Source organism: Rhinoraja longicauda, chromosome 15 (genome assembly GCF_053455715.1).
Source record: "Rhinoraja longicauda isolate Sanriku21f chromosome 15, sRhiLon1.1, whole genome shotgun sequence".
In the NCBI taxonomy this organism is placed as follows: Eukaryota; Metazoa; Chordata; class Chondrichthyes; order Rajiformes; family Arhynchobatidae; genus Rhinoraja; species Rhinoraja longicauda.
In genome coordinates this window covers 16,291,773-16,316,997 of record NC_135967.1, presented here as the reverse complement: position 1 = coordinate 16,316,997, position 25,225 = coordinate 16,291,773, and the positions used below count along the sequence as shown (strand labels likewise).

Here is a 25,225-nt window from a genome sequence, read left to right as displayed (position 1 = left end):
ACACTTCCTATCCATATATCTGACCAAATGTATTTTAAAAGTTGTAATGCACCGCCTCTATAATTTCCTCTGGAAGTTCATTCCAGATACAGACTACCATCTTGAGTGAAAAAAATTGCCCCTGAAGTTCTTCTTACTCCTCTCCCCTCATGCTTATGCCCTCTAGATTCAGAATCCTCTACCCTGGGGAAAAGACTGTGAGCAATCACGTTATCCATGCCCCTCGAAGTGTTCCATCCCATCCAATCTTCCCCTATAGCTCAAGCCTGCAGCCCTAGGTAACATCCTGGAGAATCTCTTCTGCATCTTTTCCAACTTACTAAGTGCATCATGGCGCTCCCTCAGTGCCGCCCCTCCCACAATGCACGGTCCATCAGTAGTGCCCCTCCCACAGTGCGCAGTCCATCAGGAGTGCCGTCCCTCCCACAGTGCGCGGTCCATCAGTGAAATCTCTCTCATAGTGCGGCACCTCAGTGCTCCCCCTCTCACAGTGCGTGCTCCCTCAGTGCCCCTCCCACAGTGCGTGCTCCCTCAGTGCCAGGGCTCTCACAGTGCGTGGTCTCTCAGTGCAATCCCTCTCATAGTGCGGCACCTCAGTGCCGCCCCTCCCTCAGTGCGTGCTCCCTCAGTGCCAGGGCTCCCACAGTGCTTGGCCTCTCAGTGCCATCCTTCTCATAGTGCGGCACCTCAGTAGTGCCCTTCCCACAGTGCGACGCTCCTTCAGTACTGCCCCTCCCACAGTGCCTCAGTACCACCTCCCTCATAGTGTAGTTTACCATTTCCACATTGCTGTGATACCATTGCCACACACTAGATTCTAACCGCGAACCACTGACCTAGGTTAAACCTTGCAACTTGCCGATACATTCAATAGTTAATGATTTCCATCTGTCCTTTTTCAGCAGCATGTCATGTGTTGGCATTATAAAGAATCTACACAATACCACTGAATGCAGTGCACCAGTATATTCATAAGATTCATCAATCACCTCGCCACTGAAGTGTCTGAAAAACGGTGTCATCTTGTTCTCAGCTGAAACATTGTAGGGTTTTGAGATTCAATTTCTCGAGTTGCCGGTTACACTACCTGTCCTGGGATGCATGTCCCTCAATCTCAGTGCCAGAATGAGCACAAAAAAGAATTATTCAGATTGCATCGCAGTGCCTGCATAATATCTGTGGAGTTAGCTATCCAGCCTTCCACAGATAGGAAGCAATAAGCTCAAACCTCATTCAAAATGCAGTAACTCACAGTGACTACAATGCAAAAGCACATCCCAAAGCTGCACGGGTCTGAATAAACAGAAATGTTCCCTGGAGGTAAATCAGTGGCTTCAGACACTGACAGATCCACAGAGGACAGGACACACAGCAAGTTGTGTGCGTCATAGTAACCAAAGCTGGGGGTGGTAGGTTCAGGTTTAGATTTATTATTGTCAGGGACCATTAGTGACCAGTCTCAACATGGCTTATCCTGCCCACAATCATTTCCCAATACGCATTATGGTTCATAGTTTAGTTTATAATTTGCTCCACAGTGCTTCCAACTACTCGATGCTACTAGAAATTAAGACGTTTCTTTTCACATGGCCTTGCTGGGACCATGAACGGAGCTCTTTTTTTCCCAGGGGAGGGGAATCAAGAAGTAGAGGGCACAGGTTGAAGATGAGAGGGGAAAAATTTAATAGGAGCCCAAGGGGATTTATTTTCACCCAGAGGGTGGTGGGTAAATGGAACAAACTGCTAGAGGAAGGACTGTAACAACATTTAAAAGACAATTAGACAGGTATATGGATATGAAAGGTTTAGAGGGATAGGGGACTAATGATGGGAAACATCAGAAATTGGGTTAACTTCTCCAAAGAAACACAAATGAGTAGGAAGGTAACTGCAGATGCTGGTTTATATTGTAGATGGACACACAATGCTGGAGTAACTCAGCAGGGCAGGCAGTGTCTCTGAAGAAAAATAATAAGTGATGTTTTGGGTCTCCCACAGTTATCTAGACTACTTCTTCCCACCGTGCTAAAAAAGGAAGAAGCTTCCTGTCGCAAATGGCACGTAATTATGGAGTAAAGAGAGATTCTCCAGATTTTTTGCCTGACTCACTGAGCTGCTCCAGACATTTGTCTATCTTCAAAGAGACACCATCACTCTCTCTTCATGAGGGAGAATGGAGATGTCAAGGAGAAAGAGAGCTCTCGAGCTCTCAAAACAAAGTGGGATTAATTTAGATGGGGTACCTAGGTCGGTATGGACAGGTTGGGCTGAATGGCCTGTTGCCATGCTGCAGAACTCAATGATCTGAATCATTCTCCAAGCACAGTCTTCAGAGCAGTGACGTTGGAGGATTCCATGGAAAGTGAGAGGGGCTGCTGCTGTCCTGGGTAGCAGTGAGATTCACATTGGTGTCAGCTGACGGGGACATGACTCACATCTGACAACACCAAGCCCAGTGTTGACGTCGGCTGTCTAATTAGTCCCCTGGGCTAATCGCCGGAGTTCGCCTGCGGCGGGTGACAGACAAACGTACACCTGTGATGTACAGTCACTCCTCTCCATCTGTGAGGCACTGGTGGAATTAGAGGATTTAGCAGGAGTTAACTAATTAACGACTCACTACCTGAGTATATTTAGTTGCATTTCTGTTCCTGCCTCCACAGACAGCAGCAAAAGATGTCAGCTCTTGAAAGAGGTTTAAAAAGAAGGTACAAGGTATTTCAGAAAATTGACTGGGAAGTTCTAAACATTTCCTGAAGGAAAGTGAGAGGGGAAAGATTTTATATGAACCCGAGGGGCAACTTTTTTTACACAGTGGGTGGTCACCACGCTGCAGACGAACTCCGACGATTAGCCCAGGGGACTAATTAGACAGCCGACGTGGGTGGTAGGTACATGGAAGGAGCAGCTGGAGGAGGTAGTTGAAGCAGGTACTATCACATCATTTAAGAAACATTCAGATAGGTACATGCATAGGATAGGTTTAGAGGGATATGGGCCAAATGCATGCAGATGGAAAGAGTGTGTAGATGGGGCATGTTGGTCAGTGTGGGCAAGTTGGGCTGAAGGGCCTGTTTTCACACTACCTGACTCTGACATGATAGAGGTGTCTAGAAGGCCAGTTATCCACAGCATACCAATAGAAATACCTAACTAACCCAGAAACAAGGGTAGCATGCTGAACGCTACCTTTGTGGTGTTGGTTGGGTGACTATTGAGTAGATTTGGCCCTCAGCTATAGGGTTGGGCAGATTAACACTATTCCTTGGAGTGCAGGAGGCTGAGGGGTGATCTGATGGAGGTCACGTGCAGGCAGTTTAAATTAGCATTATGGTCGGCACATACATTGCGGGCTGAATGGCCTGTTCCTGTCTATGTTCTATGACACTCTGGCTCCATTGCAAGGGTGTACTGCACTATTGGAGGCACTGACCTTTGGGTGAGGCATCTAATTGGATGAGGCATGTTCCGCCTTCTCAGGAGGAGATAGTCCTGATTGGTCAACCTCTTATTCTAAGACCGTGATCCTAGTTCTAGACATCCCAAGGCCGTTCCACATCAAACACCCAAAAAATGTTATATGTTTCAATAAGATTACCTCTCCTAGAGTCATTGTTCCATGGCACACCCTCTAACCTAGGTCTATCGTATCACTTACAAACACGGAACTGGTTGACCCACAAAAGACAATAGACAATAGGTGCAGGAATAGGCCATTCGGCCCTTTGAGCCAGCACCACCATTCAATGTGATCAAGGCTGATCAATCTCAATCAGTACCCCGTTCCTGCCTTCTCCCCATACCCCCTGACTCCGCTATCCTTAAGAGCTCTATCTAGTTCTCTCTTGAATGCATTCAGAGACTTGGCCTCCACTGCCTTCTGGGCACAAAGAGCTGGAGTAACTCAACGGCTCAGGCAGCATCTCTGGAGATGGATAGGTGATGTCTTTGGAGAACATGGATAGGAGACCCGACCCAAAACATCACCTATCCATGTTCTCCAGAGATGCTACCCGACCCACTGAGGTACTGCAGCACTTTGTGTCCTCTATCATGTAACTCTGTACATATGCAATGTTCAGAAACTACAAGAAAGACAGAAAGTGCCTGAAGAACTCAGCCTGCAAGGCTGCACCTGTGGGAAGGAAACCAGATAATGTTTTGGGACATGTAGGAAGGGTACTGCAGATGCTGGTTTACACCGAAGATAGGCACAGAATGCAGGCCAGGCATCATCTCTGGATAGAAGGAATGGGTGACGTTTCGGGTCGAGACAACTTTCTTCAGACACCTTCCTCAGATTTGGAGACGGAATGAAGGGTTGTGCACAAACTAATGTTTGTGGTTGTACAATCTCATTACACCACCAAATTATAAAGTCGCACCTGTCATTGTTCATTCCCACAGGGGATTCCTGGTAAGCTGCTTATAAACGCATCCAATTTCTCAAAGTTTATTTCCTCCCAGGATCAAGCAATTTGGTTGTTAAAAATAAACGAACTGTCACGTTTTATTATCCAGCATGTTGATTTAAATAACGTAAACTGCAAAGTATTAAAAATGAAATACTGCACCATCTCCGTCACGCACTGCAATACTTCTTCGACCAAAATGATGTAGCCTCGAGGCAATTCCTAACCAAACGTTGATAAATCAGGATCCAGGATTGTGTGTCATAAAAATATTCTGGTCAGAAGGAAGATGGTTTCCTTTGCTGGTTTTTTGAAAGAAACTTTCAATGAAATATAAACTTTGGACTGTCTTCAGGCCGTTTTACACTGGGATTGAGGTTGCTAATTTATTGAATCTTTGTTTATTATATATTATTTATGAGTATTGCATTTACGGGCCTGTTATGCTGCTGCAAGTAGAAATTTCACTAGATGTCAACTTATTTATATCGGCGAAACCAAGCGCAGGCTCGGCGATCGCTTCGCTGAACACCTGCGCTCGGTCCGCATTAACACAACTGATCTCCCGGTGGCCCAGCACTTTAACTCCCCCTCCCATTCCCAGTCTGACCTCTCTGTCATGGGCCTCCTCCAGTGCCATAGTGAGGCCCGCCGGAAATTGGAGGAGCAGCGCCTCATATTTCGCCTGGGCAGTTTGCGGCCAGGTGGTATGAACCTCGACTTCTCCAACTTCAGATAGCTCCTCTGTCCCTCCCTTCTCCTCCTCCTTCCCAGATCTCCCTCTATCTTCCTGTCTCCACCTATATCCTTCCTTTGTCCCACCCCCGACATCAGTCTGAAGAAGGGTCTCGACCCGAAACGTCACCCATTCCTTCTCTCCCGAGATGCTGCCTGACCTGCTGAGTTACCCCAGCATTTTGTGAATAATTTCACTGTTCCGTTGTTGTTACTTATGACAATTAAACAAACTTGACTCTCGAAACCCATTCCTTTGTTTTTCCCTCCAAGAACCTTGCATTTTCTTTTACCTTCTCAGATGCTTATTCAATTCTCTTTTGGTAGTTTCTATTGAATCTGCTTTCATTGTCCTTTAAGGCAATCAAATCCAGATTGTAACTTACCCCACTAATAAATTCAAACTAATAATATTTGTTCTTTCTCTTCAATGCTGTGCCCTCTGGCCATTACCCTACTCCTGAAACTGGTGGTAGCGTGAGGGTTAAGCCAGCTGGACAGTCAGAGTCGTAGATCAATGATCAATAGGTGAGAGTTCAAACCTCCCCAGGACAGCCAGGGAATTAAAATTCAAGTGGAATAGGGTGGATGCTCATTGTCTTTTTTTCCCGGGGTAGGGAGTCTAACGCTATAGGTTTAAGGTGAGAAGGACAAGATTTAATTGAACCTGAGAAGGCAACTTTTTCACTCAGAAGGTGATAGGATATAAGATGAGCTGCCAGAGGAGATAGTTAAGGCAGGAACTGTAATACCATTTTAAGATCATTTGGACATAGAAGTGCCTGAAGTCGGCTACCATAGTCCCGGTGCTGAAAAAAGCTAAGATCGCCAACCTGAACAACTACCATCCGGTTGCCCTAACTCCAATAGTCATGAAGTGCTTTGAAAGGCTGGTCCTCTCACACATCAAATCCAGCATCCCTGCCTCACTGGACCCACATCAATTTGCATACAGGGCAAACAGATTCACAGAGGACGCCATCTCTCTGGCTCCTCACACTGTCCTGACTCACCTGGAGAGACAGGGCACGTACATGAGGATGCTATTCATTTACTATAGCTCTGCCTTCAACACGGTCATCCCCACCAAGCTCGTCATCAAACTCCACCGGCTAGGCCTCAGCTCGTCGTTATGCGACTGGATCCTGGACTTCCTGCTGGAGCGACCGCAGGCAGTGAGAATGGGCCCGCACCTGTCCTCCACTATCACCCTGAGTACCAGCACATCACAGGGCTGTGTTCTGAGCCCCATGCTCTACTCACTATTCACACACACGACTATGTTCCTGCATTCGACATCAACACCATTGTCAAGTTTGCAGACTCCATCGTCCGAGGGACGGACAGAAGATTCTGTGGCAGCAGGAGGGACTCGAGGATGGTCTGTTGCCTCCCTGGTACCAGGGTTCAGCACATCACGGACCGGCTTCAGAAAATCCTAGTGAGGGAAGGCGATCAACCTGAAGTCGTTGTGCACGTGGGCACGAATGACGTCGGGTGGAAGAGGAAGGAGGTGCTACAGCGGGAGTTTAGAGAGTTAGGAAAAAGACTGAGAAGTAGGACGTCGAAGGTGGTTATCTCTGGACTGCTACCGGTACTTCGTGCTGGTGAGGCCAGGAACAGAGAGATAGAGGGTATGAATTTATGGCTGAGGGGCTGGTGCAGAGAGCAGGGATTTAGATTTCTGGACCACTGGGATCTCTTCTGGGCTAGGGGTGACTTGTACAAAAGGGACGGGTTACATCTTAACAGCAGGGGGACAAACATTCTGGCAGGCAGGTTTGCTAGTGTGACACCTGTGGCTTTAAACTAAGTAGTGGGGGGGAGGGGTTAACAAATTGGGAATATGAAGATGAGGTTAAAGGGAATACAGGAGATATTGCAGAAGACTCTCGGAAGAATGGGAACAGAAGTTCTAGAGGGGAAAAGAGATTAAGGGCAGGGCCATTTGTGACCGATGTGAGAGGGGAGGTAAATACAGAAGTTAAAGTGTTGTACTTAAATGCGCGTAGTATAAAAAATAAAGTGGATGAGCTTGAGGCTCAGTTAGTCATGGGCAAGTATGATGTTGTAGGGATCACTGAGACATGGCTACAAGAGGACCAGGGCTGGGAACTGAATATTCAGGGGTACGCAACGTATAGAAAAGACAGACAGGTGGGCAGAGGGGGTGGGGTTGCTCTGCTGGTAAGGAATGATATTCATTCCCTTGCAAGGGGTGACATAGAATCAGGAGATGTTGAATCAGTATGGATAGAAATGAGGAATTGTAAGGGTAAAAAGACCCTAATGGGAGTTATCTATAGGCCCCCAAACAGTAGCCTCGACATAGGGTGCAAGTTGAATCAGGAGATAAAATTGGCGTGTCACAAATGTAATGCTACGGTGGTTATGGGAGATTTCAACATGCAGGTAGACTGGGAAAATCAGGTTGGAAATGGACCCCAGGAAAGAGAGTTTGTAGAGTGCTTTCGAGATGGATTCTTAGAACAGCTTGTACTGGAGCCTACCAGGGAGAAGGCAATTCTGGATTTAGTGTTGTGTAATGATCCTGATCTGATAAGGGGACTAGAGGTAAAAGAGCCATTAGGAGGCAGTGATCACAACATGATCAGTTTTACTCTGCAAATGGAAAGGCAGAAGGGAAAATCGGGAGTGTCGGTATTACAGTATAGCAAAGGGGATTACATGGGGAGGCATGAGGCAGGAGCTGGCCAAAATTGACTGGAAGGAGGCCCTAGCAGGGAAGACGGTAGAACAGCAATGGCAGGTATTCCTGGGAATAATGCAGAGGTTGCAGGATCAATTTATCCCAAAGAGGCGGAAAGACTCTAAGGGGAGTAAGAGACACCTGTGGCTGACGAGGGAAGTCAAGGACAGCATAAAAATTAAGGAGAGGAAGTATAACATAGCAAAGAAGAGTGGGAAGACAGAGGATTGGGACTCTTTTAAAGAGCAACAAAAGTTAACTAAAAAGGCAATACGGGGAGAAAAGATGAGGTAAACTAGCCAATAATATAAAGGAGGATAGCAAAAGTTTTTTTAGGTACGTGAAGAGGAAAAAAATAGTCAAGGCAAATGTGGGTCCCTTGAAGACAGAAGCAGGGGAATTTATTATGGGGAACAAAGAAATGGCAGACGAGTTAAACCGTTACTTTGGATCTGTGTTTACTGAGGAGGATACACACAATCTCCCAAATGTTCTAGGGGCCGGAGAACCTAGGGTGATGGAGGAACTGAAGGAAATCCACATTAGGCAGGAAATGGTTTTGGGTAGACTGATGGGACTGAAGGCTGATAAATCCCCAGGGCCTGATGCATCCCAGGGTACTTAAGGAGGTGGCTCTAGAAATAGTGGAAGCATTGGAGATCATTTTTCAATGTTCTATAGATTCAGGATCAGTTCCTGTGGATTGGAGGATAGCAAATGTTATCCTACTTTTTAAGAAAGGAGGGAGAGAGAAAACGGGTAATTATAGACCAGTTAGCCTGACATCAGTGGTGGGGAAGATGCTGGAGTCAATTATAAAAGACGAAATTGCTGAGCATTTGGATAGCAGTAACAAGATCATTCCGAGTCAACATGGATTTACGAAGGGGAAATCATGCTTGACAAATCTACTGGAATTTTTTGAGGATGTAACTAGGAAAATTGACAGGGGAGAGTCAGTGGATGTGGTGTACCTCGACTTTCAGAAAGCCTTCGACAAGGTCCCACATAGGAGATTAGTGGGCAAAATTAGAGCACATGGTATTGGGGGTAGGGTACTGACATGGATAGAAAATTGGTTGACAGACAGAAAGCAAAGAGTGGGGATAAATGGGTCCCTTTCGGAATGGCAGGCAGTGACCAGTGGGGTACCGCAAGGTTCGGTGCTGGGACCCCAGCTATTTACGATATACATTAATGACTTAGATGAAGGGATTAAAAGTACCATTAGCAAATTTGCAGATGATACTAAGCTGGGGGGTAGTGTGAATTGTGAGGAAGATGCAATAAGGCTGCAGGGTGACTTGGACAGGTTGTGTGAGTGGGCGGATACATGGCAGATGCAGTTTAATGTAGATAAGTGTGAGGTTATTCACTTTGGAAGTAAGAATAGAAAGGCAGATTATTATCTGAATGGTGTCAAGTTAGGAAGAGGGGATGTTCAACGAGATCTGGGTGTCCTAGTGCATCAGTCACTGAAAGGAAGCATGCAGGTACAGCAGGCAGTGAAGAAAGCCAATGGAATGTTGGCCTTCGTAACAAGAGGAGTTGAGTATAGGAGCAAAGAGGTCCTTCTACAGTTGTACCGGGCCCTGGTGAGACCGCACCTGGAGTACTGTGTGCAGTTTTGGTCTCCAAATTTGAGGAAGGATATTCTTGCTATTGAGGGTGTGCAGCGTAGGTTCACTAGGTTGATTCCCGGAATGGCGGGACTGTCGTATGTTGAAAGGCTGGAGCAATTAGGCTTGTATACACTGGAATTTAGACGGATGAGGGGGGATCTTATTGAAACATATAAGATAATTAGGGGATTGGACACATTAGAGGCAGGAAACATGTTCCCAATGTTGGGGGAGTCCAGAACAAGGGGCCACAGTTTAAGAATAAGGGGTAGGCCATTTAGAACGGAGATGAGGAAGAACTTTTTCAGTCAGAGAGTGGTGAAGGTGTGGAATTCTCTGCCTCAGAAGGCAGTGGGGGCCAGTTTGTTGGATGCTTTCAAGAGAGAGCTGGATAGAGCTCTTAAGGATAGCGGAGTGAGGGGGTATGGGGAGAAGGCAGGAACGGGGTACTGATTGAGAGTGATCAGCCATGATCGCAATGAATGGCGGTGCTGGCTCGAAGGGCTGAATAGCCTACTCCTGCACCTATTGTCTATTGTCTATTGTCTATTGACACAAAGGTGATCGGGCTGATCACCAACGGTGATGAAACAAACTAGAGAGCGGAGATGCAGAAACTGGCAGACTGGTGCTCTGATAACAACCTGTCCCTAAATACCACCAAGACCAAGGAGCTGATCATCAACTTCCGTAGGTGACACACTATGGGTTGGATCTTTATCAACGGGGACAGTGTGGAGAGAGTGTCCAGCTTCAAGTTTCTGGGCACTCCCATTTCGGAGGACCTAACATGGTCCACTAACACTGCTGCGCTGGTCAAGAAGGCACAGCAACGACTGTTCTACCTAACACTGAAAAACTCTGGTCTACCCCAACAGCTGCTGACGACCTTCTACCACTGCACCATAGAGAGCATCCTAACACATGGCATCCCTGCGTCGTATCTCAGCAGCATGGAGGCAGAGAGGAAAGCTCTTCAGCGTGTAGTCCATAGAGCTCAGAGGACTATCGGAATACAGCTACCAGCCTTGGAGGGCATCTACAACACACAATGCCTCAGAAACGCCACCAGCATCCACAAAGACTCTTCACACCCCTGCAACAGTCTGTTCGAACTTCTACCATCAGGCAGACGATACAAGGCCTTCTACGCCCGCACCTCCAGACTCAGGAACAGCTTCATCCCCAGGGCCATGGCTGCTATGAACCAGTCCTGCTGAGCCAGATGGTCACATCGCACAGTGAACTGGCACAGATCTACTTGCACTTTATTCTGTTTTAAAACTGTTCTCATTTGTTTCATTGGGTTGTTTAAATTAATACTGATTAGCTAATTGATTTATTGCATCGTATGGGAGGTGCATTCCCAATCTCGTTGTACCCCTGTACAATGACAATAAAGATATATTGTATTGTATTGTATAGGAAAGGTTTGAAGGGACATGGATCAAACCCAGGCAAATGGGACTAGAGTAGATGGGACATCTTGGTTGGAATGAACTTGTTTCCGTGTGGAAAGGAAAATACAGCAGGGATTGAAAAAAGATAGTATCAGTAATGGCGAGCACAAATTGTTGTTAAATAAAATAGAAAATGCAGGAATGTTCTGGAGTCGGGCAGCGTGTGTGGAGGGAGAAACAGAGATGATGTTTCAGATACCTGAGAATATTTCCAGCATTTACTCTTTTTATTTCAGTACTCTTTTCTTGATTCTCAACCAGTCTGGTCCATGAGTGTCTTTCAGAGTTAGGAAAACACGAAGTGCTGGAGGATCTCAATGGGCCAGGCAGCATCTGTGGCGGGAATGGACAGGCGACATTTCTGGTCAGCACCTTTCTCCATTCCCTCCACAAATGCTGGCTGGTCCACTGAGTTCCTCCAGCACTTTGTGTTTTTTTTTAATCAGTCCAGTAAACATCTCAAGTGCTTCCAATTAATTCATGTCCTTCCTTACATGAAACAAACACTGTACCCAATAATCCAGGGGTACTTTCACCAACCCCTCTGTACTTGAAGCATGCTCCCCCCAACCTTTGTATTCATTTCCCCAGCAATAAATGATTACATTCTGAGCTGACAACAAATAGTGGCAGTGGTGAGTGAAACCCGCTGTAGGACTTTGATCCACAGCTCAGTGGGTGATGTGACAGATCGAGTGAAGCATTTCTGATCAGAGATGTAGAAGAATTTGGCTTCAGTTCACCATCAGTGAAGGTTTCCAGTCAATGTGAATTTCCAATCAATACAATTAAAAGTAGGTTGTATCGAAATACTCAAAATAATGAGAGTGTTTGAAGGGGAAAGAACTACTGCTATTGGTCAGTGAGTCAGTAGGTTGGCGGGACTTAAGGAGATAGGTCACCAGGTGAATGATAGTGATTTAGAAACAAGGAACTGCAGATGTTGGCCAGGTAACATCCATAAAGAACATGGAACAGGCAGCAGCCCTGGACATCCACGTTCTCCCTGACCCACAGAGTTACTCCAGCACTTTGTACCTTTTTGAATGACTTTAGTGACATTACAGAAACAGGCCCTTCACCCAACCAAATCCGTTTTAGTGATCACCTCATACACTAACACTAGTCCTACACACGAGGGTTAATTAACAATTTAACCAAAGCCAATTAACCTACAAACCTAAATGACTTTAGAATGTGGGAGGAAGGAAACCGGAGCTCCCGGAGAAAACCCACACAGTCAAAGGTAGAATGTACAAACTCTGTACAGACCGTACCATAGTCAGGATTGAAACCGGGCCTCTGGCGCTGTAAGGCAGCAACTCTACTGCTGCATCACTTTGCCGCTTTAATGATAGAGATTGTTTTCTCAATGAGTGAGTTATTGAGATTGCAGACCAGAAACACAGAAGATTGTTCTTATGTAGATGCAGACGGATTCAATGGACCAAATGGCTTCAATCCATGCTAATTCTATCTTTTTCGTTCCATGCCTCCTACTATTCTTGCTCAGGGCAGCTTAGAGTTCAGATTCCCACTCCCACTTTCTGCACTCTCACTGCCTTCTGTGGTCTATCAAAAGACAGTTTAGAAACAAAGATAATGAATCTGCAAATTAACCAGTCGTGCATAGATTGCATCAACGAAAGGTCAAATTATGGACTAGAGACACTGAGAAATATAACCTGTTGAAATGAGGAAGAAAAGGACACAAAGTTCTAGAGTAACCCAGCAGGAGCATCTCTGGTGAATATGTATAGAGCGACCCAAATCGCCAGTCTGAAGAAGGGTTTTGACCTGAAACATTACCTATCCATGTTCTCCAGAGATACTGCCTGATCCGCTGAGTTACTCCACCACTTTGTGCCTTTAAATATAACTTGTCACTTTTTGGGTGAAGGCCACCAGACCAACCTTGAGGGCCACTTAAAGTCGTAGAATCATACAGCGTGGAAACAGGCCCTTTGGCCCAATTTAATCACGCCGACCAACATGTCCCATCTCCACTAGTCCCACCTGCCTGCGTTTGGCCCATGTCCCTCTGAACCAACACGATCCACGACCTGTCAAGTACCTCTTGTAACATATCAAAGCTGCCTTGGTGCTAATGGTGGGCAGTCGATGATATTGGAAGTTTTTATTTACGGTGTGGGCAATGAGGGAGAGCGAAGAAAGGAAATCTAATTAGCTCTGATTTTTTCAGGTGACCTCGTGAGGCACCAGGGTAACCTTCATTTGGTCCATGCACGTCATCTCAATCCCAGGACTGACCTGGACTCGGGCTGAAATGACTTTGATGGAAGAGTGAACAAGGCAAATTGCCTTCAGTGCTGAGAGTGTGCTGATGCATGAGTCACTGGAGGTTTTAATAAGGAAACAGCTCGGACCAGAATTAAGGATTGGTTTGGAAACGTTATCCAGAATGTCACTCAATAATTGCGTAAAAATAGTTTAAGTTACCTAGCAGAGAACCTTCCAAAAGAATGTCTATTTATCTTCAAAGGATTGTATTTGTGTGGTGATTTAATGCCAATAATGTGCCCTGGATCTCAAGTAATGATTTTCTCTGTTACGCCTAAATACTCCAAATAATGTGGGAAATTGTTTTTGTCTTCACTGTTGATTCAGTGGAGGGAGGAAGGTCAGACTGATCCCTGATTCCTTCACCTGGCTGAGCAATATTCTCCCACAATTTGGAGGCTATGCGCTTTCCTGCTTTCACACTATCTGAGGTACGGTGTGGTTGGAAGAACAGTTATCATGCTGTGTTCTAACTTTGATTAAGCTCTGAGATGCAAGAATATTTAGTTTAGTTTAGAAAAAACAGCATGGAAACAGGCCCTTCAGCCCACCAGGTCCACGCTGACCATTGATCACCCATTCACACGAGTTCTACGTTTAGTTGAAACACAATCACAATTTCTCTCTCCACAGATGCTGCCTGACCTGCTTGAGTGTTTCCAGCAGTTTCTTGATCTTATTCAAGTGTCACTCAGTTTCCTGGTGAACATGGATATGCAGGACAAAATGTAGAATCAAAGAACTGCAGATGCTGGTTTATATCAAAGATAGGTACAAAGTGATGGAATAACTCAGCGGGTCAGGCAGCATCTCTGGAGAAAGAGGATGGGTGACGTTTCAGGTCTGAAGACGGGTCCCGACCGGAAACGTCACCCATCCTTTTTCTCCAGAGTTTCTGCGTGACCCGTTGAGTTACTCCAGCACTTTGTGTTTGTCATGGGTGTGCAGTTGTTCTGTGTAAACTTGCTCTGTAAGGCAAACCTCTCTGCATTAATGTACTCAGTGAAAAGATGAGAAGTGGGAACTGAGCAGAGCCTAAAGGCATATAGTGGTGGAGTTGGAATATAGGCGCATGGAACTGCAGATGCCAGTTTACAAAAAGAACACCAAGTGCTGGAGTACCTCAGCAGATCAGGCAGCATCTGTGGAAGACATGATGGGTGATATTTTGGGCCAGGACTCTTCTTCAGACTAATTGTAGGAGGAAGGGGGAAAGCTGGAAGAGAGGTGAGGTCAGGACATAGCCTGACAAGTGATAGGTGCTTACAGGTGAGGGGGGTTTTGATTGGCAGATGGTTGGACAAAGGTCAAAGATGAAAAGAAGGCAAAAAGCGGAATTAAGGAGAGAAGTGGAGTGAAATGTGAAGCAAGAGCAAGGGGTATGGAAGGAAGAGAATGGGGGAAGTGAAAGTGGGGGTGGAATAATGGGAGAAATGGGTGGGGATCCAGGTGGGACAAGAAAAGGGGAGGGTGGGGTTGGGTTGTTACTTAAAATATAAGCTCAGTGTTTAATGTACATACCATTGGATTGTAAGCTACCCAAGTGGAATATGAGGTGCTGTTCCTCCAGTTTGTGTGTTGTTCTCACTCTGACAATGGACAGAAAGATCAGTGGGGGAATGGCAAGGGAAGTTAAAATGATGAAGGCACTGGGAGAGGTAACATTCTGTCCTTGCACCCCACCAGAAAAAAAACTGCTGAGGGAAGCAAGATTGGCCAAGGATACCAATAACAAGCTTTAAATGGCCAAGTGGAAGAAAAGAGGAAGGAGAAAAATCTTGGAAATTGAAAATTGGATTAAATTAACAAAGAAAAATAAATCTGAGCTGGAATGTTGGTGAACAGTCAAGACTGTGTCTCTTTCTTTGTTTGCGCTGAAGTTATTTTGTGTGTATATCAAAGTTGCTTTATAAAGACATGCTTGGATGTTATCTGGGCTGGCGGCCATCATTACATGGAAAAGTTGGGACCTTTTTTCCTTGGAGTGTAGAAGACTGAGGGGTGACCTTATTGGGGTGTACCAGATCATGAGGGGCATGGATAAAGTGAATGCTCACAGTCTTGGTCCTAGGGTAAAGGATTCTAAAACTAGATGGCATGGGCTTAGGGTGAGAGGGGATAGATTTAAGAGGGACCTCAGGGACAACTTTTTCACTCAGATGGTATCTGGAATGATCTGCCAGAGGAAGCTATAGAAACAGAGACATTTATGGCTTTTAAAAGACATTTGGACAAATATATGGATAAGAAGGGTTTAGAGGGCTATGGGCGAAATGCAGGAAAATGGGACTAACCGGGAATGTCAACTTGGTCAGCATGGACAAGATGGGCCTATGGTCCTGTTTCCATGCTGTACAGCTCTATGGCCGTGACTAAGTCCCTGTCTGTCTCAGTCTTGGCTTACACTCTCTTCAGTGAGTTGCACTGTGCTCATTTTAAGTTGCTGGTTTGGTAAATTGGAGTTATTGAAGTTAACATGTAGATCTGACTTGTTAAACCCGAACATTAATTATCACCTTGCTGAAATTCTAGTTGGCGTAAATGGAGTGAAAACTTCTGGTGCTGGATGGAAGGAGCAACACATTACTCACTGCCACCGTGAACTTCTCACCAAGTACAGGAACTCACTGATCTGTTGTTGCTTGGGCAGCTTACAACCCAGCAATATGAACATTAATTTCTCTAATTTCAAGTAACTCCTGCATTCCTCTCCCCCTCCCCCATCCTAGTCATCCTACTAACTCCACTGTTTTCATCCATGAATCCCTGTTGTTAGCACATCTCTCCAGCCATTAATGGGCCATTATAGGCTCCACCTTTACTCAGGTCATCTGTTGCCGGTCCTCTTTTGTTCCGGCCTTCTTTAATTTTCAGTCTGAAGAAAGGGTTCCAACCTTAAGCGTCTCCTATTTATTTTCTCCAGAGATGCTGCTTGACTCGCTGAGTTACTCCAGCACTTTGTGTCTATACTCACTGATCTGTGCTGATCCCATTTTGTCCGATCTGAGGAGTGAAATATGAAGCCAGAGGGAGTAGTATATTCCTCCCCCAGACATCCCCTTCTATCACATTCCCTGCTTCCAGCTTTACATTTCTCTCATCTTTCACTCCTCCTCTTATCTCACACCCTGTTGTTTCCTTTTCATCTCTGGCTAACCAACACCCCCTTGCCTCTGTCCATCTATCATTTGCAAGGCTTTGTCTGGCCCCCACTTCTCTTCCAGTTTTCTTTCCCTTACTACAAACAGTCTGAAGAAGGGTCTCAATCGAAAACGTTGCCTATCCATGCTCTCCAAAGATGCTGCCCGACCCGTTGAGTTCCTCCAACACTTTGTGTTCAGCGCAGGATTCCAGCATCTCCTATTCCTTGTGTTGTTATTGTGTGTGGCCAATCCATGTCACTACCATCCCATCCAACAAGGAGAGTGAATCTATCTTTGATCGGCCTCTCAGGCTTGAGGGGGACATGCACTGACTCCAGTTTCTCTGGGCTCTGGGGTAGTTGTTGAGGCCCAGGTGGGAATTGCAGACTCTGCTGCAGAGTTCAGGCGCTGCCTGATGGGTAGGTGCATATTGGCAAGGAGATGTTCACTCTCTCTGCCACTGATGCTGGGCTTCTGCACGCATGCTTGTTTTCAAATCCTAATAGAGTCTCATCCTTCTCATTAAGCTCCTCCCTTCTATAATCATCCGACATGCCACTGTCCCTCCAACTGGGATCTCTAGAACTTTCCTAATTATGATCTCTGGTGGCCATGTCTACAAGTTAAGGTGAGAGGGGAAAGATTTCATAGGAACCTGAGGGGGTAACCTTTTGACACAAAGGGTGGTTGGGATATGGAACAAGCTGCAAGTGAACATAGTTGAGACAGGTACTATCATAACGTTTAAAGAGAAATTTGAACAAGTACATGGATGGGATAGGTTTGGAGGGTTATGGGCCAAGGTGGGACTAGTGTGGATGGAGGCATTTCAGTTGGTGTGGTTAGGTTAGGCCAGAGGGTTTGTTTCCATGCTGTATGACTCTAACTGCTGAGGGCCTGAGCTCTGAATCTTTTCCATGAACCTCCTTAAACCTTGAAGTATCAAGCATGTCTCCGTGTCACATTATGTTCACTACTGCTCCTTGTCGGGCCATTTAAAGAACTGCATTGTTATGCAATAGAGATCTGGAGTTCTGACAGTCCTCTCTCACCTGTTTAAAGTGGTAGAAAGATGCTGCTGGCAATGTTGGTTGCCATAATACATTATTAATTTGTAGTGCCCTCAAAATGCATGTTCTGAATATTGGGAGTGAAAATCAAGCCAATATTTTATTTTTGTTTTCTGTTGTTTCTGAATCTTTGCCAATTTTTAACAGTACAATACTTAGAAAAAAATTGAGTTTGTTTTTCCTTGGTTTGGAGTTTAGCTGTTGTGAGATACAAACTGATTGATGGTATCTCTCAGGCTTTCTTTGACTTTAGACTTTACTTTAGACATTAGTTGCAGCGTGGAAACAGGCTGTTCAGCCCACCGAGTCCGTGCTGACCAGCAATCACCTTGTAAATTAGCACTATCCTGCACTCTAGGGACAATTTACAGAAGCCAATTAACTTACAGACATGTACATCTTTGGAGTGTGGGAGGAAACCCGGAGCACCTGGAGAAAGTCCACTTGGTCACAGGGAGAATGTACAAACTCTGTACAGATGGCACCCGTAGTCAGAAATGAATCCGGGTCTCTGGCGCTATAAGGCAGCAACTCTACCGCTGTGCCACTGTGTTGCCTTGACGTGAACTCTTTTACACTTAGCTGCCATGATTTACCTGGTATCGGGTTAACGGCATTTAATTCAGTGACAAACTATCTTCAAGTTGCAGCAGGCAATCGTTATGGACTTTCCTAACTTTTAAGTTGTGCTGTTTGATTGCTGGTGTCCAGCAGAGACAAAAGAGAATGAGAGATTTGGAGCCCAGTTGGTGGAATCATAAAAGGGCAGCAGTGGATTTGCTGTTTTCTCCTTTACTGGAGAGCCAGGGACAGGGCCGGATTATAAAACAAACATGAATTCAAAGAGTAAAAACAAGGAACTGCAGATGCTGGTTTACAAAAAAAGATACAAAGTGCTGGAGTAATCAGCAGGTCATGGGCATTTTTAAGGCAGAGATTGACAGTTTCTTGATTAGTAAGGGAGTCAGAGGTTACGAGGAGAAGGCAGGAAAATGGGGTTGAGAGGGAGAGATAGATCAGCCATGATTGATGGTAGGGTAGACTCGATAGGTCGAATGGCTCAATTCTACTCCTATGACCTATGAACTTATTAACTCTGGAGGACATGGATAGGTGATGTTTCGGGTCAGGACTCTTCTTCAGGTTGGTGTCAAAGAGATGTCAAAGAACCATCTCTGATAGACAATGACAGAGAGTGCTTCACTCATGTCCAGAATCTAAATTCTAACCTGCAAGCAATTATAATGACAAACACAACTGTCTCTTTTTTTTAAACTACCAAAGCTGGGCGTAATTAATTTATGAGATTAAGATTGGTTGGTAGAGTTTTTATCTCACCCTTTGAATGGAAAAATTGCGGGAAAGAGTGCAGAGAAGATTTATGAGGATGTAGCCAGGCCTCGCGGGCCTGAGCTGCAGAGAGTGGTTGGGCAGGCTAGGAGTTTATCCAGGAGTGCAGGAGGTTGAGGGGTGATTTTATAGAGGTGTATAAACTCATGAGGGGAATAGATAGGGTGAACACAGAATCTTTTTACCCCCAAGGTAGGGGAATCAAGAATTATAAGGTGTAGGTTTAAGATGAGTGGGGAACCTAATCAACCTCAGAAACCTGAGGGACAACTTTTTCACACAGAGGGTGGTGGGTATATGGAACAACCACCAGAGGAACCATGTACAATAACAACATTTAAAAGGCAATTGGACAGGTACGTAGGTAGGAAAGGTTTAGAGAAATTTGCATCAAATGTAAGCTTGTGAGTATCCTGAAAAGCGCTATATAAATTAAATGTATTATTATTATTATTAGATGGGCAACCTGGACAGCATGGATGAGTTTGGACAAAGAGCAAAAGAGTTGGGGTGGCACGGTGGTGGTGCAGCGGTAGAGTTGCTGTCTTACAGCACCAGAGACTTGGGTTTGATCCTGATTACAGGTGCTGTCTGTAAGGATTTTGTACGTTCTCCCCATGACCAAAGATAGACACAAAAAGCTGGAGTCATTCAGCAGATCAGACAGCATCTCTGGAGAAAAGGAATAGGGGACATTTGGGTTGAGACCCTTCTTCAAACTACATGACCACATGGGTTTTCTCTGGGTGCCCCGGTTTCTCCCCATACTCCAAGGATTTTCAGGTTTGTAGGTTAATTGCCTCTGTAAAATTGCAAATTGTCCTTGGTGCGTATGATAGTGTCAGTGTATTGGGTGATTGTTGGTCTTCACGTAATCGGTAGACCGAAGGGCCTGTTTCCACATCTCTAAACTAAACTAAACCTGTCTTCATGCCTTATGAGACTATGACTGCAAATATATCAACTTTTGTCTGGGCACTTAGCAAGGGAAATATCATCTAAAGCTGTGGGGATAACCTTATTTCATATTTGAGAATCTAATCTATGTCATTTTGTGTGTTATGAAAGTTGGTCTTCCTGTGTTGGGTGGAGGATGTGTTTATCATATTCTGAACATTACTGAAACTAATGGCGGGATGAGGAGATGAGGAAATGCGCATCAAAGAGGCAGAGAGACGTGATGCAACAATGTCCCTATCTTGGGATTGTCATTCTTTGGATTCAGCATCATTTTGATTGATAAATGAGAAATAAAAAAAATATATATATCAAAAAATCAGTGGAAGAAACAGAAATGTGTTGAGCTGGCAACTTTGCAGACTGAATCTGACCAGAAGGAATGGAATGATGAAAAATGGAGCTGTGCAATTGGGTCAGCAGAATAAAATAAGGGAATGCAGAAAAATGATATCACCGGGCAATACTTTTCTAAATCATTTTCCTCTGTGATTGTGAGTGAATTTCAGCAAAGTATTCCAGATACCATCTAAACCCACTTACTAACCTGTCTGTTACCTTAGGGATGTGCAAAGATTTTTTTCCATTCCACATTCCCACTATCCTGTCATTCAGTTTAGTTTAGTTTAAAGATACAGCATGGAAACAGGCCCTTTGGCCCATCAAGTCAGCGGCAACCTGCGATCTCTGTACACTAGAACAATCCTACACACTAGGGACAATTTACAATTTTACCAAAGCCAATTAACCTACAAACCTGTAAGTCTTTGGAGTGTGGGAGAAAATCGGAACATCCAAAGCAAACCCATGCGTTCACTGGGAGAATGTACAAACTCCATACAGACAGGATCGAACGTGGGTCCATGGCACTGTAAGGCAGCAACTCTACTGCTAAGCCACCGTGCTGCCCTAAGCTATTGTATATTACAAAGACACAAAGTGCTGGAGTAACTCATTGGATCAGGCAGAATCTCTACAAAATATGGATCGGTGGTGTTTCGAGTTGGGACCTATCTTCACACTCTGAAGAAGGGTCCCGACCTGTAAAGTCACCAAAGATGCTGCCTGACCCCGCTTAGTTACTCCAGTACTTTGTGTCTTTTTTGTAAACCTGCGCCTGCATTCTTTGTGTCTACAATTAGTGTACGTTCCCTCCTATTTGCCTTCATCAAATGCTGCAAAACATTTATGCCCACAATTACATGATGAGACTGCACACAGCATCAGTTTGTACATATATTATTTTGTAATATATAGTTGTAATATCAGTTTGTAACAATATATTATTGTTTTCTGTATCAAAAGCAAAATGAATTATTCTAAAAATTTAACCTTCCTCCATTCACTTGGTCATTATGTGTCCATTTCCCTCCACAGATGCTGATTGGCCTGATGAGTTGATCCATGGCGGTCCATTCTCGGGGGAAACAAGTGCTAATTCCCTGGCAACATGCCAAAAGGTGAACGCCATTTTATCCAAACTGGGGAAGGTTGGTATTGAGACATGTGTTATGCTGTAGAGAAGGGGAGGGGTGGGGACTGTAACTGTAACTGTAACTGTAATGCTACAATGCTGTGAACTTTATTCTGCACTCTGGTATTTTTCTCTTTGCTCTACTGTTGTACTTGTACATGGGTTGATTGGATCAATGATTTATGATCAATGTTATTCACGGCTAACGTGGATGGGATGCCCCAGGTGTTGACAGGCAGTGGAGGCATTTCTGTGCCATTGATTGTTCTAATGTCTACAAAATGAACCATCTACACTGGCATTTTTAGATTGCTAGTTTATGCTTCAGATCACCTCTCGTTTGCCTCAAATTAAGTATGTTCTACCCACAACCAAACTAATCTTCTTATACATTTTAAAAATAATTGAAGTATGGAAACGATTACCAAATGCCAGATTATGTTCCCCCAGTGATCCACCCACCCAGTACAAACTCAGCGCTCGGTACACAGACAAGGGTAACCTGGTTTGACTTGAATGTTCATTTGATCAACAATTCTTCATCGTCGGACTTCTCTGGCCATGTAAAGGGAGGGTTTGAATTACAGCACTGGCAATGAAACTCTCACAGTAAAAAATAAAAGTAATTCAATAAGCTGCTTCAGAAAGATTCATAAAAATCCTTGGAAAATCCTAAATCCCATGAACTATTCCAGGGTGATTTGGTTTAGATTGTAAGTAGACGGAACCCTCAACACTCATGGTGATGGCTGTGGTTGCAAACTGGGGTCTGGGAATGAAAGTCCTAAAAATGTGAGGCTATGTGTGAACTGAGTTAAAGAGATAACGGAAATAACAATCTGGTGTCAGTAAAAATTATAGTGATTTTTTTTGGACTGATATGACATGAAATGACCCTGTAATAAGGCGCAGTATGTTCTAATAGAGTCCAAATGCAGCACAAAGCACGAGTATATCTTTGCTTTAATTCATACTTAGCTGGTGAGGGGAGATCTTGGAGATCCGTGACCCTGAACATGTCTCTTCACAGGCATCGTGTGTGTTAGTGCTGTTGCTGGTACAAGCCCTCGCTTCACCAGAAACAGCGCACTGTCTGGGCTATTTTTAGCTGAGCCCTGAGTGCTTCAGTGCCCTGACTGTAATCCTTTGTTTAAAAATAAAAACGAGGAACAAACCATTCATCTGGGGGAACAATGCACATCTTGGTGCTGCAGTCATGTGGTCTGGCTGCATTAGAAAACTGCGAAGAAAACCGTAATCACTTAACACAATGCAATAGGCTCTAAACGTACAACACACATCTGCATGCAATACGCTCCTTTTTGATGCGACTTGACGTGCATTGCATACAGTTCCCATGTTAAGTCTGCCCCTCTGTTAATGGCATACAAACAGCATGGATTCTGGCCAGGCAAGTGTGCAGAAGCATTGGTCAAAGATTCTGATGCCATTCCCTTAGTCAAGTGCTATATTCTGGGGCTGGGATGCTTTTATACAGCAAGCAACTTTCCAAAAAAAAAACAGCCAAGTGATATGGAGCGTGTCACACACAAAAAAAACGCACATTCCTTCTCCCTCCCTGCGTCCACAGCATAGGATTCCTAACCATTTCTCACATGCGTATTCGGGCAAGGTATCGGGCCCAGGGCAGGCAAGCAAACGGCAGGTGAGAGGTTCACCGGGCCTCTCGGTGGCAAGGCTCTGCACTGTGAAGACAGGCTCCCTCCCCACCCACCTTCTCCCCCAGGACACAGCACAGCAGGAGGGACAGAGACAAGGACAGACAAAACAGCCGAAGGTGCAGCAGACAAACCTTCCAGGTCTGTGTTTTCGTTGTGGTTGACTTGCTTCAGAGGGCAGCAGAAGATTTCGTGACATTTAGTACGAAACGGAGACTCTTTTTTCTTAACATCGGTGGATTGGATAGAGTCTCGGTGCAACACATAGTACTCTTGTGTGTCAGGGAGAGCGGCATCTCGAACTGTGGTTTTCACACAACAAAATGAACTTAAGATTAGCAGGCATTCACCCGGACTCCCCGCTCCATCTCCCCTGAAGTCTGGTTAAAACATTTATACCAGCCCCCTTGCAAAACAAAACATCAATTTTTACGTTTTTAAGACTGGAATTTCCATTGCATTTCACCTTTTTGAAGCCAAATCTAATCACTCAGATTCAAATCTCTGTATGGCAGATGGAGTCTCCTGTAATAACCACAACATGCACCCTACCAGTTTTATTTACAATAAAATCATTTACAAAATCACATCAGCTGCTCCATTTAGGTCTCAGAGCCTCCACACGGTGGCAAGTAAACGTGTTGCCACAGATGATATTGGGAACCAAAGGACAGTACGCATGCATTCCGAAAAGGACACTGCTGATAACTGCCCCTCTGATAGCCACTTGCAAACACATATCTTCTCCCAAGAAGGACGAGGTGTAAGGCACAGGGAACATCACCTCCTGCAAGTTCCCTTTCAAGTCAAATGCCATTCCAACCGAGAAGCAATTCACCAGTCAACACAAGGAACTGCAGATTCTGGTTTACAAAATAAAACACAACATGCTGGAGTAACTCAGTGGGTCAGGCAACATCTCTGGAGAACATGGGTTGGCAATATTTCGGGTCGGACCCCTTCTTAAGATGCTGCCTGACCTTCTGATTTACTCCAGCACTTAGCATTCCAACAGTCTTTGATCGTCACTGGGTCTAAACCCTGGAACTACCTCCCCAACATTACTGTGGGCGCACCTTCACCAGAAGGACTACAGTGGTTCAAGAAGGCAGTTCAAGCTCACATACTGAAGAGCAATTCGGGATGGGCAATAGATGCTGGCTTACCAAAGTTGCCCCATCCTGAAAATTAAAAAAAGTGGGTGATGGATGCGTAATCATTGAGTGGACCCAAGGCTGAGATTGAGATAGACTTTTGAGTAGAGGGGGAGTCAGATGACGGGAATTGGGATATAAATGGCTGATGAGGTCCAGGATTAGCTGGAGATGTCAATGACAATGCAAGCATTACTTGACTATCACTGGTGACTCTGGAGAAGGCAAGATGAGTTGCCGTCTTGAGCCACTGCAGTAGGTGTGGGGAAGGTGTACCCACAGTGAGGAGGTTCCAGGATTCCAGTAGCGACAAAAGTGATGGTATACTTCCAAGTCAGCAAGAGATGTGAATTGCACATGTAGGTTTTGCCTAAGGAGCAATATAAACAACATTCAGATGGAGAGAGAGGAGATTGTGGGCTCCTTTATCATTGTGGGCTCCACCATTGCTTAATCATCATTGCTTTTTACATATCTTTCATTCCTTTGTTCGATATCTCTCTATATCACTGTCTATATTTCCCTTTCCCCCGACTCTCAGTCTGAAGAAGGGTCTTGACCTGAAACGTCACCTATTTTTTTTCTCCAGAGATGCTGCCCTCGCCTGTCGAGTTACTCCAGAGTTTTGCGTCTATCTTTGGTTTAAACCAGCATCTGCAGTTCCTTCCTGCACATGTTAACCAAATATGTCTGTTTAATTATGAGCTAGATGCAGATTGATCTGGAAACAATGGTTAGAGATCTACATGTGGTACAAATGGGAAAAAAAGGTCGAAAGGATTGCTTGCTAATTAGCATCTTAATAATTCATGTTCATTCTCATGATATTCATGGTTTTCGTTCACGTGTCTGTCTGGAACAGTTATGATTTATTCTTTCAATTAAGCAATTAGAACTAAACCACTGACAGGAAAGGGCTTTGGGACATCATGAACCAAATATGAAAGTGAAAAAAAAATCTTTTCACTTCTCCTTGAACCCCAATATCAGACTTTGTTTGAGGAAAGGGTTCATTGTGAATGTGCTGAACTGTCTTTGGAGAGCAAAATGAAATAAAGTAGCCAGTGTTTTCATGCACAGAACATTTAAGCGGCACTGGGATTGTTTGTAGACCTGCTGGAATTGAGGTGCTGGGTTCCAGTAACTGCTGGGATTCAA

The 25,225-nt window shown here is 44.8% G+C and overlaps 1 protein-coding gene across 6 annotated transcripts in view; it reads right to left on the bottom strand.

Moving 5' to 3' along the window:
- Positions 1-25,225, bottom strand: part of fgf13a (fibroblast growth factor 13a) — a 288,256-nt gene that overhangs the window by 134,765 nt on the left and 128,266 nt on the right. For 5 of the 6 annotated variants that reach the window (XM_078412229.1, XM_078412230.1, XM_078412228.1 and 2 more), the window contains one exon: positions 23,048-23,215. The exons of the other annotated variant lie outside the window; for it this stretch is intronic. In XM_078412229.1, coding sequence (XP_078268355.1) covers positions 23,048-23,215 — 168 coding nt within the window. The remainder of the gene's footprint in view (positions 1-23,047; positions 23,216-25,225) is intronic. 6 annotated transcript variants of the gene reach the window in all.